This window comes from Mauremys mutica, chromosome 2 (genome assembly GCF_020497125.1).
Source record: "Mauremys mutica isolate MM-2020 ecotype Southern chromosome 2, ASM2049712v1, whole genome shotgun sequence".
In the NCBI taxonomy this organism is placed as follows: Eukaryota; Metazoa; Chordata; order Testudines; family Geoemydidae; genus Mauremys; species Mauremys mutica.
The window spans coordinates 65,883,630-65,900,675 of record NC_059073.1 but is presented as its reverse complement, the minus strand read 5'-3'; the positions used below and the strand labels follow the sequence as shown (position 1 = coordinate 65,900,675).

Sequence of the window (17,046 nt, the reverse complement as noted above, 5' to 3'; positions counted from 1 at the left end):
CCCTCTTCCTCATCCTTCTCCTCTTATACCCTTCTCAAGTTGTCATTGCTTCCTATTTCTTCTCATCTTAATGTAGGCATTAATGAGCAAACTCTTATTCATATGCTTTACTTCAATAGGACTACACACAAATGTGTAATTATGTATATGGATAGCAGTTTGCAAGGTTAGAGTGTTTAGGCTGTAAATTCTCCTGCTCAGGGAGACAGTCTGTATTTCTGTATTTTAAAGCCTCCAGCATGTTTTCTGTTACATGAGTATTAAATTATTTATTAATTATTATCTGTAATGTATAGCCTGATTAATGTCCCCTAAGGGACCATGGGAGTTAAAGATACTCAGCACCCTGCAGGATCAGGCCCTACATTGTGAATTTCTTTCTTCTGAGACACAGTCTTAATATTCTTTTTATATCTATTATGTTTCAACAGGAGGTTTATATAGTGGGTTTTGTTTTCTGTTTTTAACAAATAGGAACAAAAGTAATTTTAATCCCACCTGTCCTTTTTTTTTAAATTGTGACATGCCTGTGCTTATAAAAAAACAGATGATGCTGAACTACTGTTCTTTCCTTTTTTCTAGACACTGTCAGTATTATTTCAAATTGGCAGCAAAATGATACCATAATTTAAAACATTCATATGTTTTTATTCCTCGGAAGTATTCCAGGTCCATTTCTATTTATTAGAGTGGGATAGATCACTACTTGGATGATAATGGATTAACGACAGGTATAAGAAGTTAGAAGCTGCATGGATCATTAGGTTTCAGAGGTTTATTCCTCTGTTAAAGTGACCAGCTGTATATAACCAGCTGTATATTAGCAGGAACATTAAAAAAAAGATCTAGACTGTAATGTTTCTTAATGGGCCATTATATCTTTTTTATATTGGAATTTATTAAAAAAGACATTCCTTGGTAACGTACAGAATACAATTGGTTAGAAGAGCTTTTAAAACCAGGGTTTAGGTCAGCTTAACTATGGCACTCAGGAGTCTGAATTTTTTCAGACCTTTGAATGACTTAGCTAGGTTGGCCTAAATTTAAAGTGTAGAGCAGGCCTAAGTGTGCAGAAAGAAGAGACAGCAGACTACTCTTCCTGCTTGGTGGCTTCCTAAAGACACTATGTTTTTTAAGTCCTTAAAAAACTAGGTTCACTGGGGGAAGGAGACGAAAGCCCTGAGGTAAGTGGGGAAGTCGGATACCGGGAGGAAGCACGAGCAGGAGAGCGCAAGAGGCAGGAGTCCTTCACTCATACTGAGAAAGCAGGACGATCAGTGAGTTATCTTAAGTGCCTATACACAAATGCAAGAAGCCTGGGAAACAAGCAGGGAGAACTGGAAGTCCTGGCACAGTCAAGGAATTATGATGTGATTGGAATAACAGAGATTTGGTGGGATAACTCAGATGACTGGAGTATTGTCATGGATAGATATAAACTGTTCAGGAAGGAAAGGCAGGGTAGAAAAAGTTGGGGAGTTGCATTGTATGTAAGAGCAATATGACTGCTCAGAGCTCCAGTATGAAATTGCAGAAAAACCTGAGAAATTCTGGATTAAGTTTAGAAGTGTGAGCAACAAGGGTAATGTCGTGGTGGGAGTCTGCTATAGACCACCAGACCAGGGGGATGAGGTGGATGAGGCTTTCTTCTGGCAACTAAGAAGTTACTAGATCACAGGCCCTGGTTCTCATGGGGGACTTCAGTCATGCTAATATCTGCTGGGAGAGCAATACAGCGGTGCACAGACAATCCAGGAAGTTTTTGGAAAGTATAGGGGACAATTTCCTGGTGCAAGTGCTTGAGAAACCAACTAGGGCTGCTCACAAACAGGGAAGAATTAGTAGGGGAAGCAGAAGTGGATGGGAACCTGAGAGGCAGTGACCATGAGATGGTCGAGTTCAGGATCCTGACACAAGGAAGAAAGGAAAGCAGCAGAATATGGACCCTGGACTTCAGAAAAGCAGACTTTGACTCCCTCAGGGAACTGATGGGCAGGATCCCCAGGGAGAATAACATGAAGGGGAAAGGAGTCCAGGAGAGCTGGCTGTATTTTAAAGAATCCTTATTGAGGTTGTAGGAACAAACCATCCCGATGTGTAGAAAGAATAGTAAATATGGCAGGCGACCAGGTTGGATTAACAGTGAAATCCTTGCTGATCTTAAACACAAAAAAGAAGCTTACAAGAAGTGGAAGATTGGACAAATGACCAGGGAGGAGTATAAAAATATTGCTCAGGAATGCAGGAGTGAAATCAGGAAGGCCATATCAGACTTGGAGTTGCAGCTAGCAAGAGATGTTAAGAGTAACAAGAAGGGTTTCTTCAGGTATGTTACCAACAAGAAGAAAGTCAAGGAAAGTGTGGGCTCCTTACTGAATGACGGAGACAACCTAGTGACAGAGGATGTGGAAAAAGCTAATGTACTCAATGTTTTTTTTGCCTCTGTCTTCACGAACAAGGTCAACTCCCAGACTACTGCACTGGGCAGCACAACATGGGGACGAGATGACCAGCCCTCTGTAGAGAAAGATGTGGTTCAGGACTATTTAGAAAAGCTACATGAGCACAAGTCCATGGGGCTGGATGCACTGCATCCGAGGCTGCTAAAGGAGTTGGCAGATGTGATTGCAGAGCCATTGGCTATTATCTTTGAAAACTCATGGGAATCGGGGGATGTCCCGAATGACTGGAAAAAGGCTAATATAGTGCCCATCTTTAAAAGAGGGAAGAAGGAGGATCTGGGGAACTACAGGCCAGTCAGCCTTACCTCAGTCCCTGGAAAAATCATGGAGCAGGTCTTCAAGGAATCAATTCTGAAACATTTAGAGGCGAGGAAAGTGATCAGGAACAGTCAGCATGGATTCAGCAAGGGCAAGTCATGCCTGACTAACCTAATTGCCTTCTATGATGAGATAGCTGGCTCTGTGGATGAGGGGAAAGCAGTGGACATGTTATTCCTTGACTATAGCAAAGCTTTTGTTACGGTCTCCCACAGTATTCTTGACAGCAAGTTAAAGAAGTATGGGCTGGATGAATGGACTATAAGGTGGATAGAAAGCTGGCTAGATCGTCGGGCTCAATGGGGAGTGATCAATGGCTCCATGTCTAGTGGCAGCCGGTATCAAGCGGAGTGCCCCAAGGGTCAGCCCTGGGGCTGGTTTTGTTCAATATCTTCATTAATGATCTGGAGGATGGCGTGGACTGCATCCTCAGCAAGTTTGCAGATGACACTAAACTGGGAGAAGTGGTAGATACGCTGGAGGGTAGGGATAGGATACAGAGGGACCTAGACAAATTAGAGGATTGGGCCAAAAGAAATCTGATGAGGTTCAACAACGACAAGTGCAGAGCCCTGCACATAGGACGGAGGAATCCCGTGCACTGCTTCAGACTAGGGACTGAATGGCTAGGCAGCAGTTCTGCAGAAAAGGACCTAAGAGTTACAGTGGACAAGAAGCTGGATATGAGTCAACAGTGTGCCTGTTTTGCCAAGAAGGCTAACAGCATTTTGGGCTGTATAAGTAGGGGCATTGCCAGCAGATCGAGGGACGTGATCATTCCCCTCTATTCGACATTGGTGAGGCCTCATTTGGAGTACTCTGTCCAGTTTTAGGCCCCACACTACAAGAAGGATGTGGACAAATTGGAAAGAGTCCAGCAGAGGGCAACAAAAATTGTTAGGGGGCTGGAGCACATGACTTATGAGAAGAGGCTGAGGGAACTGGGATTGTTTAGTCTTCAGAAGAGAAGAATGAGGGGGGATTTGATAGCTGCTTTCAACTACCTGAAAGGGGGTTCCAAAGAGGATGGATCTAGACTGTGCTCAGTGGTAGCAGATGACAGAACACAAAGCAATGGTCTCAAGTTGCAGTGTGGGAGGTCTAGGTTGGATATTAGGAAAAACATTTTCACTAGGAGGATGGTGAATCACTGGAATGGGTTACATAGGGAGGTGGTGGAATCTCCTTCCTTAGAGGTTTTTAAGGTCAAGCTTGACAAAGCCTTGGCTGGGATGATTTAGTTGGGAATTGGTCCTGCTTTGAGCAGGGAGTTGGACTAGATGACCTCCTGATATCCCTTCCAACCCTGATATTCTAAGATTCTATGATTCTATGAAATCTGAACAGAAGCTTGCCTATTTTGCAAAACAGGAAACAGATTCCTGGGCAGGTGGCAAATTAAACAAAGCAAAACAGCTGTTTTTCCATTTAGGCAGCTAATTTCCCTGTTTTTCAAATAGACCCAGAAATTTCATATGCTCACTTTTAAAAAAATCTGACATACTATGTTGGCCAATAAATAAAATAAGCAGAATACAGTACTTGCCTTATTCATCCACTTTCCTGGGCTTTTCATCAGTTTGGCTGCATAGCTTAATTTTTTAACAAAAAATAAAATTTAAAATAGCCAGTTTTATTGCTTATTGCAGTAAACAACCAGTACTTTCTACTAAGTCTGTGAATGGGTCAAAATACCTGTTCAATTTATGAAACTATGAATAATTGGGCTGGCTGCTGAAAAGCTATTTAGTATTTTACTTTAAAAGTGTCTGCTTTTTTTAGAGAGATTCTTCAATATCCCCCATGTAAAATACAGGGGGATACCTGCTAAGTATATAGAATCTTTCAAAACAAAAGAAATTTTCCAAGTAGATAAGTCCTTATTCCTGTCTGTATAGCTATGTATGAACTATAGATTAATAGACAGAAGTTCTGTAAATGAGGTACATTCAGACCAGCAGTTATGCTTCCAGGAGAGTCCTGACACCACTTCCATAGTTATGGAGCTGACTAGTGTCATGACAACAAAGCTAGCTACACATCTGTCCCCTCATTGGGTCTCACTGAGTGCACCCACTCAGATGTCAGGCCTTGTGCCCAGGGGCGGCTCTAGAAATTCCGCCGCCCCAAGCAGGGCGGCGCGCCGCTCGCGCCGCCCTTCCCCGGTCCCGTGGCCGGGGCAGAAGTGGCTGCGGACGGTCCCGTGGTCCCGCGGCTCCGGTGCAGCGGGACCAGCGCATCCGCCGCAGTCATGCCTGCGGGAGTTCAAGCAGAGCTGCGGGAAGAGGGGACCCACCGCAGTCACGCCTGCGGCAGGTCCGCTCGTCCCGGGGCTCCAGTGGACCTCCCACAGGCATGACTGTGGAAGGTCCGCCGGAGCCAAATGCCGCGCTGCCAGGACAATGCCGCCCCACGCGCCTGCTTGGCGCGCTGGGGTCTGGAGCCGGCCCTGCTTGTGCCTTCACTTCTCCTGGGGTGGAATCTCACAATTCTTCTGTGTTAGACTGAGTCCTGGGCTACAGCACCCTGTGGCTCAACTGTGCTTACCCAGCCGGTCCAACTGGCCTCGGTAACTGTGGTTCTTCCCTGGGGGACTCTGTGATCAACAGTAAATACAGTGACACCAAACTGCCTTCTTAAAACAAAGTATTGTTTAAACTCATCGGTGGGAACAAAGCAAAGCTGAAACCTGTCACATATCTGTCTTACCATCCCCCTCGAAAGCCTAGATCTCCAAGCAGGTGTCTGTGTTAGTCTGTTCCCCAGGGAACAGCTCATTGACAATTGTATTCTTTCCCTCCAGAATCCCTATTTTAACTATTTAAGTGCTCTTGATCTGTATGCTCCCAACACTGGCAAAACAAGTCTTGTAACTTGGCTGGCAACTAGAAGTAACATCTTCACAGCTTAATGTGAAGCTCCCTGATGTGTTTACTGAGAGGTTGCTCATTTGGAGCCATTGTGTTTCCCTCTTACTTGTTTACTAACATCCTTGCTACTAAACTAAACCAATATGTGTACAATAAATATTCCAATACCCCGATATACCATTCTGTAGCTATCCCAATAACCAGGTCACATATAGCATTCATAAATTATTGCAGATCAGCCCCACATCCTTCACAACTAGACATAGTGGATATGATAGATTTCCACTGCGTGTAAGCAGGGGACCAGATGCTGGAGATATACATGCCACAGAGCCCTTCTGAATGACAGTGTTGCCCCTTTTTGATCCAAGCAGCTAGCAAAAGTTTGGGACCTTGCAGGTTGTTCCATGTGGGAGTTTAAAGTGATGACTGAAAAGAAAATATTGCACTCCATCTTGTTTCATTACAAGGAATGTTCAAAGTCCAGCTTCTCTGAATGCAGAAGGAATGAAAAACAGGGGAAAGCTTCTTTGCTTACAGCCCATGTCTCTTTAGCTAGCACCCCCAGCCAGATGCTTTCTCTTGGCTTCTCCCAGGGTCACACCATGCTTACAGGCTGCTGCTTGACTTTCTTGGCCTCTGAATCTCCTTCAGTTTCTTGGTTCCCCCCAACACACACACACACCCCACTAGACTTTTTTTTTTTACACCCACAGACATACTCACCCACTTGGTCACAAAAAAACACCCAGTGAAATACTCTGCCTGCACACTTCAATAAACTACTTATCAACAAACATTCCTAATAATCTGTCATAATACACTTCTTATCAAAAGGTACCCAAATTCCAAGTTCTCTTTCAGTGTCAGTTTGTTGACTCTTTTCTTCCCTCCTTCCATTCTGATTAGCAAAAACTGCAAGTATGCAACTAGCATATGACCTTGTCTCCAGAAGCCCTGCTTATTCAAATTAACTCTTACCTCTGTGGTGTTCAATTTGATTCATTCATGGTGGGTGAATGCACACAATATGGTTGCAATTAACTTGATCAATATCTGGGGTACACATACCGCTCAAATCTGGGGCAACATTGTACCCATTTAAAGAATGCCTCTGCAGTCAGGACAGAGCCTCCATTACAAGTTTGTGGACCCTCACTCCATGGTTGTATGATTTATTGCTTGCTGTGTTGCTATGAGGATGTCTCCGAGACCACTCTCTTCATACTTTTTTCCCAAATACAGCCAGAAATGTCTGTGCTATGTGGAAACCACCCATTCTTGAGACTGTTTTCTGAAATTCCTCCGGGTACATCGACTGGATCTCTTTGGACTTACAATATACAGCCTCATCAAAGGTCAACATGTAATTTTGCCCAAGTATCCAAGACATCTTGCTGACTTCTTCTCTACAGTGCAAACTCTAATCCATTCAGCGGGTCATGCTGGCAGCACTGGACAGTATCCTACAGATGTTACTGTTGGTATGATGATGAAATCGTCACATTAAAAAGCTGTCCATCCTGATACTTGCTGAGAATTCCCTTTTTCAAACTCAACATCAAATAGCTTGTTTGGGCAGCATCTTAGAACTATCCATTGCAGATCGGCTTGTCAGTAAGCCTCCACATCAACATACTGATTACTTTTTACTTTTCCCACAAGATTAGAGGTAAGGGTCTATCATGAGATTTGTACTTCAGTATGTCTTGGCACATGGCAGAAGTTTCAAGTCATTGTGTTTGCAGTGCTGTTTCCTGTGTTTGAACCTGAGCACTAAGCAAAAGCTGCCTTCCAGAACTGAGGGAGTCTGACAGTGATATCTAGCCAAAATGAAAACATCTTTTGTACATGTTTTATAGCTGTAATACATGAAATACGCTCCCCCCGCACCCAGAAATCACACTGGGTTCGCGGTTCATAAATTACACATATAGACAAAACAACATGCAGAGAATATATTTAAAGTAAATTTTCCATAACAAAATCAATATAGAATGAAATCAGTATATAATTGTACACATGTTAAAGGAGAGACATTACTTTGAGTTTTTCAAGAAATATGAGACAGCAGTATGACATGATTTACAAAAGCATCCATAATTCTAAAAGAATATGCATAATATCACATCACATCACTCTTTGGGGGTTAAACCTTCCATAAAAATGTGTCAACCCTGTTCTGTGGAGGCTGGGGGGGATGCTACAAATTTAAACAGTTTTCCTTTTGGGCCACCAGACTGCTACAGCAGTTCTGAGATTGCAGTAGCTGGCACAGTTTGATTATATAAAGTTAAGTCCCACCTTCAGTTTTACATATGGCTTTTACCTGAGTTGAGCTGAAGTCAAATATTTAGATTTAAGGCAAAAAAGGAGTAATTAATATTCAAAACATCAGAAGCCTGAACCATCATCATTGCTAATACATATGAGAGCTAACAACAGAAGTGCCTGTTATTCACAATACCACTTTCTTAGTGGAGTCTGCCCAGTGCTTCAAAATCAGTCTGTTCAGCTGTCATGAGGAGGGACAAAGAGTGAGTGGTCAGATGCAGCATTAACTGGGATCAGAACCTGTGTACTAAGGATGTAATGGAGTGGAAAACTAAGATTATTCTGCAAATTGTAGACCTTGGCTTGCAGCTGATGCTCCCTCTCCAGGGTAGCTATACAGTTAAAGCAGGCTTCATTAACACTGGAACACATCATTTGCATCTAATGGGGATTAATGACTCTTTGAAATTAAATATTATGGAATGTGCAGGCTTTTTGTTCAAGCCAACATCTCGCATCAAAACTGCAAACTTAATTGAGTGCAGGAAATTAGGACAAAATATTATTTGTTACAGTCCCTTTTTTTTCCTGGAATTATGTACATTATAATTATTTGCCAATAAGCTTTTTGAATAAATGTCTTTCCTCTCCACCTGTGAAAATGGAAGACTTAGCTGGGGAATCTGATCATTCTTGTTCTTTTCAGAAAGGGTATGGAACTATTTATTGCACTGGTGTTTTTATTTGCTAGTAAAGCATCAGCTATCGGCTATGGGTTACACAAATAAGAATGAAGATAAGATCCCTGCAGTTTATGCCAAATCTGCCAACTATAGGTTCTTGCACCTTCCGGGGAAGCTTCTGGTACTGGCCACTTTCTGAGACAAGATACTGGATGGACTCTGCATCTGATCCAGTATGGCAATTCCTATATTCCAGAAGAAATCACATTCTGAGCAGACATGATGAAGAAATGTGAATGGGTCAGACAAAAAACAGTGTGTTTCACCCACAATTCTTGTTGCTCTCCTCTGGGTATTCTTCCCCCATTAAGGTTGCACAAAGTCACCCAAAATGAGAACTTTGAAAGTTAAGGTTCCCATAGTAGCATTAACTTAGCCACATTGCACAAACCCCAGTGCCAACTCTGTCCACGTATCTATTCAAGGGACACCATCATAGGACCTAACCACATCAGCCACACCATCCAGGGCTCGTTCACCTGCACATCTACCAATGTGATATATGCCATCATGTGCCAGCAATGCCCCTCTGCCATGTACGTTGGCCAAACCGGACAGTCTCTACGCAAAAGAATAAATGGACACAAATCTGACATCAGGAATCATAACATTCAAAAACCAGTAGGAGAACACTTCACTGGTCACTCGCTGGTGACTCAATAACAGACATCAAAGTGGCAATTCTTCAACAAAAAAACTTCAAAAATGGACTCCAATGTGAAGCTGCAGAACTGGAATTAATTTGCAAACTGAGTATCATCAGATTAAGCCTGAATAAATACTGGGAGTGGTTGGGTCATTACAAAACCTAAAGTTAATTTCCTCAATACTAATTTCTCCCTACTGTTACTCACATCTTCTTATCAACTGTCTGGGACACTCTCTTACTACTTCAAAAGTTATTTTTCCTCCCTTGGTATCCTGCTGTTAATTGATTTATCTCAGACTGACCTAACACTTGGTAAAGCAACCCCCATTATTTCATGTATTTATACCTGCTCCTGTATTTTTTACTTCATACATCTGATGAAGTGGGTTTTAGCCCACGAAAGCTTATGCCCAAATAAATTTGTTAATCTCTAAGGTGCCATAAGGACTCCTCATTTTGTTTTGTTTTTATTATTATTTTTTATTTGTTTCTGATACAGACTAACACTGTTACCACTGAAAGCAATCCTAAAGCACTGTGCCTTTGCACTCTCTCTTTGGATTCAAGGTGTGCTGTTATATAGATGCATAGAGTCTGGTACACAATCAGTAGTAGTAAGCTTGAAAAATTGCATAGTTTTGTAAGAAAACAGCAATTTACATTACATTACCTTCTGGAAGACTGAGTGTCTTGAAGCAGTTGCTTAATGGCTGTTTTTAACATGAGAAAACAGTATGTGTTGTATATTGAAAAACTGCAAGCATCCTCTTGGACTTTCCTAACAAACATTTAACTTTCATATAATACTGAAAGGAGTAAGCAATCAGTGCTACAGTCTAAGCACCTTCCAAAGTGGTAGCTTCGTGAGCAGTTCTGCAGAAACACCCAGACTAAATTACAATGGTACTTGTAAACTGTACATTGGGAGAAACAATCTTTGGATTTTCTGGTTCCAAATTTAAGCAAAGCACTTTAAGTACATTCTTTATTTTAAACATGAGTAATCCCATCCCTGTTCAGCAAAGCACTTAAGCATGTGCTTAAATCCCACTGACTTCAGTGGGATTTAGACACCTGTTGAATATTTAGCTCACTAGGGATGGGATTATTGATGTGCTTAAGGTTAAACACATCTTTGCTGAAACGGAGATTTATCCCATGTGAGTACACTTTATAGATCTGGATTAAAATGTAACACTGTGCAGTGCACTTATCTAATGCAATGCAAGTGCTGAGATATTTGAACTGGTATTTAGATGCTTTATTGTTTAACAAATTTTCCACAAGCTTGATGTGTGGCATCTGAAATGAGTGGTGGTGTTTCAGTATTGTATATGTTATGACATATGCATGTGAATTATTTGTTCAAAATGATATTTATATTGCCTCCTCGAAAATCACAACACTTTAATTGTACCTAAAATGCGGAGGTCATTGCAGCTCTGTACATGAACACATTTTGCTTATTGTTAAGATCACCTAGTTTGGAAGCTTTTTCGAACAGGGATTGTCATATTATAAGTAGGCTTGGCAGAATTAAATTTTTATATACTTTTGAGGAAAAATACCAATGTTTATTTTAAGCATTTTTTTCTATTTTTATCTATTTACATTTTCACAGTTGTGGAAAATCATTGGGGAGCTCAGACAATATTTTAAGGATAGTAGATGTTGAGATTCAAACCATTAAAGCACTATAATTGTTAAAACACAATCTGCCAACATCAGATTTCAAAAGAAACAAAGTTCCTTAAATCAGACTCTTAAGTTCTCAAGCAGCATTTTTCTTACATTGACTTTCTTTATGGAAGATATTGTTGAAAATATTTTTGTCTGTTTGTGTGTTTATGGTGAAATTGATGTTTAGTGACATTTACCAATAAAAATCTAATCCTTCTAAGTCTAAATAAGTGTTTATATAGTGTCTAGCAACAATGAGGTGGGTAGGCGGTGCTGTCAAACAAATAATTATTAGTATCTTTTTTATAATTTATTACCCATAAACATTTTGTATGGAAAAGTAAGAGACTCAGAGTGGATCAATGTTCTTTATCTCATTTCACCTTTGTTTTTATTTGAGTTTATTTATTTCAGTATAAATAGTAAAACCACTAGTTGATTTTTTTAAGGATGGCATATCTGACTCATTAAATAGCTTAGGTGTTTCCTAGAGAAAAAGGATACACTTTGGCTACTGCAAATTATTCATTTTTTTTTCAGGCTTTCATTTATTGATCAGTAGCTTAACATTTATCAGCTGTAACATTGCCACTTTGTGGAGTGACATATTAGAGGTCAAACTAATGCACCAAGTGATTTTTTTGTTAGTTTACACTTATAAGACTCTGATCTCTGCTGGATAATTATTTACCTTTTGCATCTGCTTTGGAGAACCAGGGTACAGCACTCTGGCATTCATCCTTACCCACAGCTGCTGAACAAAAGTAATGATACAAAAAGTGCCAGGATCACATCTTTTGTATACCAGAGCAGAGAATTTGATGGTGATATGGGCGTTTCCTTCTCTCATTGTACCATCAATGGCTTGAAAGTCAGATAGATTTCACAGATGTCTCCTCTTCCATTACTGAATGAAGGATGATAATGACCAATGACATCAATGGGACTTCTTAAGCACATGCTAAAAATTAAGCAAATTCGTAGGTGCTTTGCTGAATAAGAATAAGAGTAGAGCTGGATGACAAATTTTAAATTTAAAAAATCGTCAAAATTTGCAAAACAAATCTGGGAGAACTTTTCCAAATTTTCATCCATCTCTAGATGAGATTAAGGACATCTGGTTATTTTTAATGAAGTAAAAATTCATTAATGTATTGGCTCCTTCTTGTAAAAAATATAAAATAAAACAATTGTCTCTGTAATGGTAAAGTTCTTTTGCAGATCATATTTCTGGCTTGCAATGATACATAGCTTCAGAGTTAGTTTACAGGGTAATCCCTACTTAATGTTGTTCTTCCTGCACCATGCAGAAAAATAGGCAAACAACTATTATGTAACAGGGTGATATTCACCCCTTGCGTGGAGGCCAAGCAGAAGGCCCGTGCACAACTTAAGTTCCACTTAAGCCCTCAGGGACTCAAGGCAGAAAAATCCTTAATAAAGTTCCCACAACCAAATATGGAAGGGGAGACTTTTCCATGGCTTAGTAGCATAAAGAGAAAAGCCCATCAGTAATGTGTAATAAAGTAACAGGGATTGTTGCACTCAGCAAAACGTCAGAAACTGCCAGTTACTGGCTATTTATAATTATATTTTACCTAAGCAGAGTTGTCTGTCAAGTTTTATTTCAATTCAGTAAGACATCACCCTACCGTAAGTGCAAAATTTTCTAAAATGGAATCAAAGAATGATGTTCAAAGTCAAAAGACAGATATCTCGCCAAGTCTAAATAATGACTTGGCAACTATATGATATGTTATATAATGGCAAAAATCCTTCTATCTTTGTTTGGTATGGACTTCTTCTTCCACAGAAAGCTAAACTTGCAGGGCAGATTAATAAGGTTCAGTAGGTGAACCTGTAAAATTATACCTGCAGCAGCCCACATTTGTACCCACAACTAAGCATGTATATGCCTAGAAAATGTGATGCTTTTTGAGTACAGCCAGAAGACAAGCATTTTTGCAGGCACAACTGGAGCTGTCTTCAAAAATTTGTTAGAGTTTTGCCACTTTTACTGCTGTGCTGAGCCATGAAGGTGAAAGTGAGTGGGTGAAAATATGAATGTTATACTACACTAAACATGTTATACGGATCAATTTACGCAAAATAACAGATATTTCCACTAGACCTGTTGCCTCAAATGCATTCTGTAGAGGTTTATTTTAGATCTTATCCTGTAGAAATAACATTGGGTATAGGGTAGGGTTTCTCAGCCCATGGATTGGGACCCAGAAATGGGTCACAAGAATGTTTCAAAGAGTCTCATGGTAGCTTCTCTGGCTTCTGTCCCACAGGGCTGGCTGGGCTCGCCTCTCTACTCCAGGCACAGCAACCTTAGAGGTCCCAGCACCACTCAGATTTGGCCAAGCCGTCATGATGACAGGAGCCTGGGTAGGCCAAATTTAAGTGAGTGGCACTGCAACCCCCTGAGCCAGGTCACAACTCCACTCACACAAATTTAGTCCAGTCATGGGGGCAGGGCCAATCTGAGTGGCACAGCAACCCCGGAGGTTGCAACACCCAGAACAGAGAGCCAAGGCCAGCCAGCCCCACAGCACACTAGTTGCCACTGTAGGGTGAGTGTCAGGCAGGACTCAACCGAAACCACCAGAGCCTCCACCCTCAGGCTATTTACTGGGTCATAACAGGCCATAAATATTTATAAAGAGGTCCTGAGCCCAAAAAGGTTAAGAACCACTGTTGTAAGTGGCTGTCGCCTTTACCTATCAGAAGAATAAATGCATTCTGGAGACACTGTATAGTAAAGTAATAATTAGGTTGTATTTTTAGACTCCAAGTTTCTTTTGGACAGGGACTATTATTTGCTCTATGTTTCGTAGAGTATCTAGCTGATCAGGGCCCCAATAAGATTTTCCTCTTTCCTTTTCAATAGTCTGGCTTCATCTTTTACATTATTTATTTATTTATTTAGCTTAGTTTTTCTTTTATAAGTGAAATTACATTATTTCCTGTTTTCATCTTTAATGCTGTGACAGACAAGGATTTCATTCCTTTTTCTCTGTCTCCTAGGAAACTGATCTCATGACTTTTAACATTTCGATGCACCGTTCCTGGTGGCGAGAGCATGGGCCAGGCTGCATACGGAGAGTGGTGCGCCCTTCAGCCCCTGGGATCCTAGACGATTACTCCTACGTCTCTGTGACGGGCTGCATCATTGACTTCCAGTATCTCGAGGTCATTCACAGCGCCATCCAAATATTACTGTCTGTAAGTTTCTATTTTCAGTTATCATCAGATTTTACCACTCCTATACTCTTCTTTATTATGCAGGTCACATGCTATCATTTCTTTTTACTGAGTGGATGGTTTCAGTAACTGACCAATAACAGTACAGATTTTAAATTGCATAGTTGACTATAAAACTTGCCATTTGAAATGTACACTGCTCTCATATGCTCATATTTCATAACAGCCCTACATTGGGAACATGAGTGGTTCATAGCCCTAATTCTGGCCCTTTGTATGGAAGTGAATTTCATCCATAGCAATTAATGCTCACTCATTAGAACATGTGCAGAAAGGGAACACTTCATCCAGGTCTGAATATAAATCTATTTTAGAAAGTAAATAGCTTCCTAATGCAAACAAAGAACTGAAAAAAGGTCAGGGAAATTGTAGTAATTAGAGTACTATTATATCTTTTTTTTATGACATTCTGTATCCTTCTGTGGGAATCTGGGGTATCCAAACATTTTACCTTGGTGGGCTACTTACTGCAGTTACTATAATTACCATACCAGCCTGAAACTGAACACCATTTAATATAATAATATTATTGTGCCATCAGGAGAAGCCTATTGTCTATTAGATACTGCAGCTTGTTCTGCTACTGGACTCTGAACATTTGCACTACTGAAACTAAAAGGGCCATTGGGGGAAGAGGGAGAATGGGACCTATTTTCTCAGGAGCAGTAGAAGAGATTTTGTTTATTTAGTTGAAAATTGCTCGCAAAATATAATAATCATAGTTTTGTACAAGATCTTGGTATATATGTGTGTAGGAGGGTGTTGGAGTGGACAGAAATAGATTACAGCTACTCAGCAAAAAAGAGAGATGATCCTGTGAAATTGTTTGATAAAGTAGAATTAAAATGCCATATTTAAGAAAGAAAGACAGAAAGAAAGATTTTTTTTTTCTGGCAGCTAGTTCTACAAGTGGAATGTGCCTTTCTGGAGCTTGCAATATGGTTAAATTTCATAACAACTTTATGTAGCAATAGTAGTGCAACAAACCTTTTTATAATGTAACAACAATTTTATAGGCACAACAAATCATTTCATCATGCTAACTCTGGTGCAAAGAAATGGGAAGGTAAACACTTATTTGATAGGGAGTTAGATTATCTGTAACATGAAATCCCTCAAGGGGTAAATACTGCATACCAGTCCAGGCAGATATTTCTGCTTTTCAATAGACCTCTGCTTTTCGAAGGTTCCTTTTACTTAAATATTTTAACTTGTATATAAGAAGGAACGGTTTTATATGCACAAGATAGTGCCTCTATGACTATATTAGACCCTGCTTACCTCATTCCTTTACCTCTAGTGCAGTGCAATCACCTGTGATGCTTGCAGTATATGCATTAGAGTAGTCATCATTAAAGAGTCATCTTCTGCAAACAGTTACTAGGCCAGAGTAATTTAAGGTGTGAACCTGATGCTGAGCATTTATTGATATCAATGGGAATTGCAAGTACTCAGCATCTCTCAGGATTAGGCTCTTTTTCCTATTCTAACTACAGGGAAATCCAGTCATATTTTAGAGTAGTATGGTAACTGCTGTAAAGGATGACTTTTAAAAGGGAACCTTGGTAGTATTACACAACAATATATTATTCTATGTACAGTGCATGGTGAATTTCCAATTGATGAACACATCCTTATACACAGTGCCTTTAATTTTTAAAAAGTGAGGCATGTTCTCTGTGCTGAGTGCTGGATTTTGCAGGGAACAAATGCTGGTTGCATAAGTGGCAGCAGCTTTAAGCACGTCTGTGGCCCATAAACTCTTTTTGGGGGGCTATTTGGAGATAGATGTTCTTACACAAAACTGGAAATGCTAAATGGGGAGTGGGAACTGGCTTTCATAAGACAATCTCTGAAGTCCATAGAGAGTCTTCCATTGACTTCAGTGGGCTCTGCATTAGACTCAGAATGAGCCATTTTATATGGACATTAGGAAAAACTTCCTAACTGTCAGAGTGGTTAAGCACTGGAATAAATTGCCTAGGGAGGTTGTGGAATCTCCATCATTGGGGATTTTTAAGAGCAGGTTGGACAAACACCTGTCAGGGATGGTCTAGTTAATACTTAGCCCTGCCATGAATGCAGGGGACTGGACTAGATGACCTCTCAAGGTCCCTTCCAATTCTATGATTCTATGATTCTGTGATATACTGTATGTATATACACCAATCTAATATTTAAAAATGTTTCCTTATGGTTCTAATCTCCTCTCTTCTTGACATGGAGGAGAAGGCAATATTTTTACATGACACCCAGTGGTACCAGTGAAATTTTCTGACCACACAATGTCAAGTAATCAATGTTGGACTGACCTCATGGATTGTTATTCTTGTTAATATCACTTCTGGACAAGAGCTACTTCCAGTAAAAAATGAAATTTGAGATGACAGTGCATATTAATTTACAAGTATTCTATGTAGGTTCTTATACCGTGCTCATCACTGTAGTATCTGAGCTTCTTCCAGCAATGCATTAAGTGATGTGACTAATACCTGATGCGTGGTTTGTTCTTTCATTCTCCCCTCCCTGAGGGGGAGGGTATTGTATATGCAGTAGAAGGTTTTCCTTTTGCTACTGGTTCTTGTTGTCTTTTGTTTTTGTTTTGTTTTTTAATGTACACACTGCTTTGTCTTAATAATAGAGAAGGCAAGGGCAAAGACATGTGCCTTGCATGTGGAGTGGAAGTTGATGACGTTTGTGAATGTCCTTAGATCCTGGGGAAGATCATTCCACAGTATCTAACCAATGCTCCAAGTTCTCTGGTCACCACACAGACAAGC

The 17,046-nt window shown here is 40.4% G+C and overlaps 1 protein-coding gene across 1 annotated transcript in view; it reads left to right on the top strand.

Moving 5' to 3' along the window:
* Positions 1-17,046, top strand: part of NKAIN3 (sodium/potassium transporting ATPase interacting 3) — a 316,215-nt gene that overhangs the window by 162,577 nt on the left and 136,592 nt on the right. Inside the window, exon 5 of the mRNA XM_045006165.1 lies at positions 14,030-14,227. Within this exon, the coding sequence (XP_044862100.1) occupies positions 14,030-14,227 (198 nt within the window). The remainder of the gene's footprint in view (positions 1-14,029; positions 14,228-17,046) is intronic.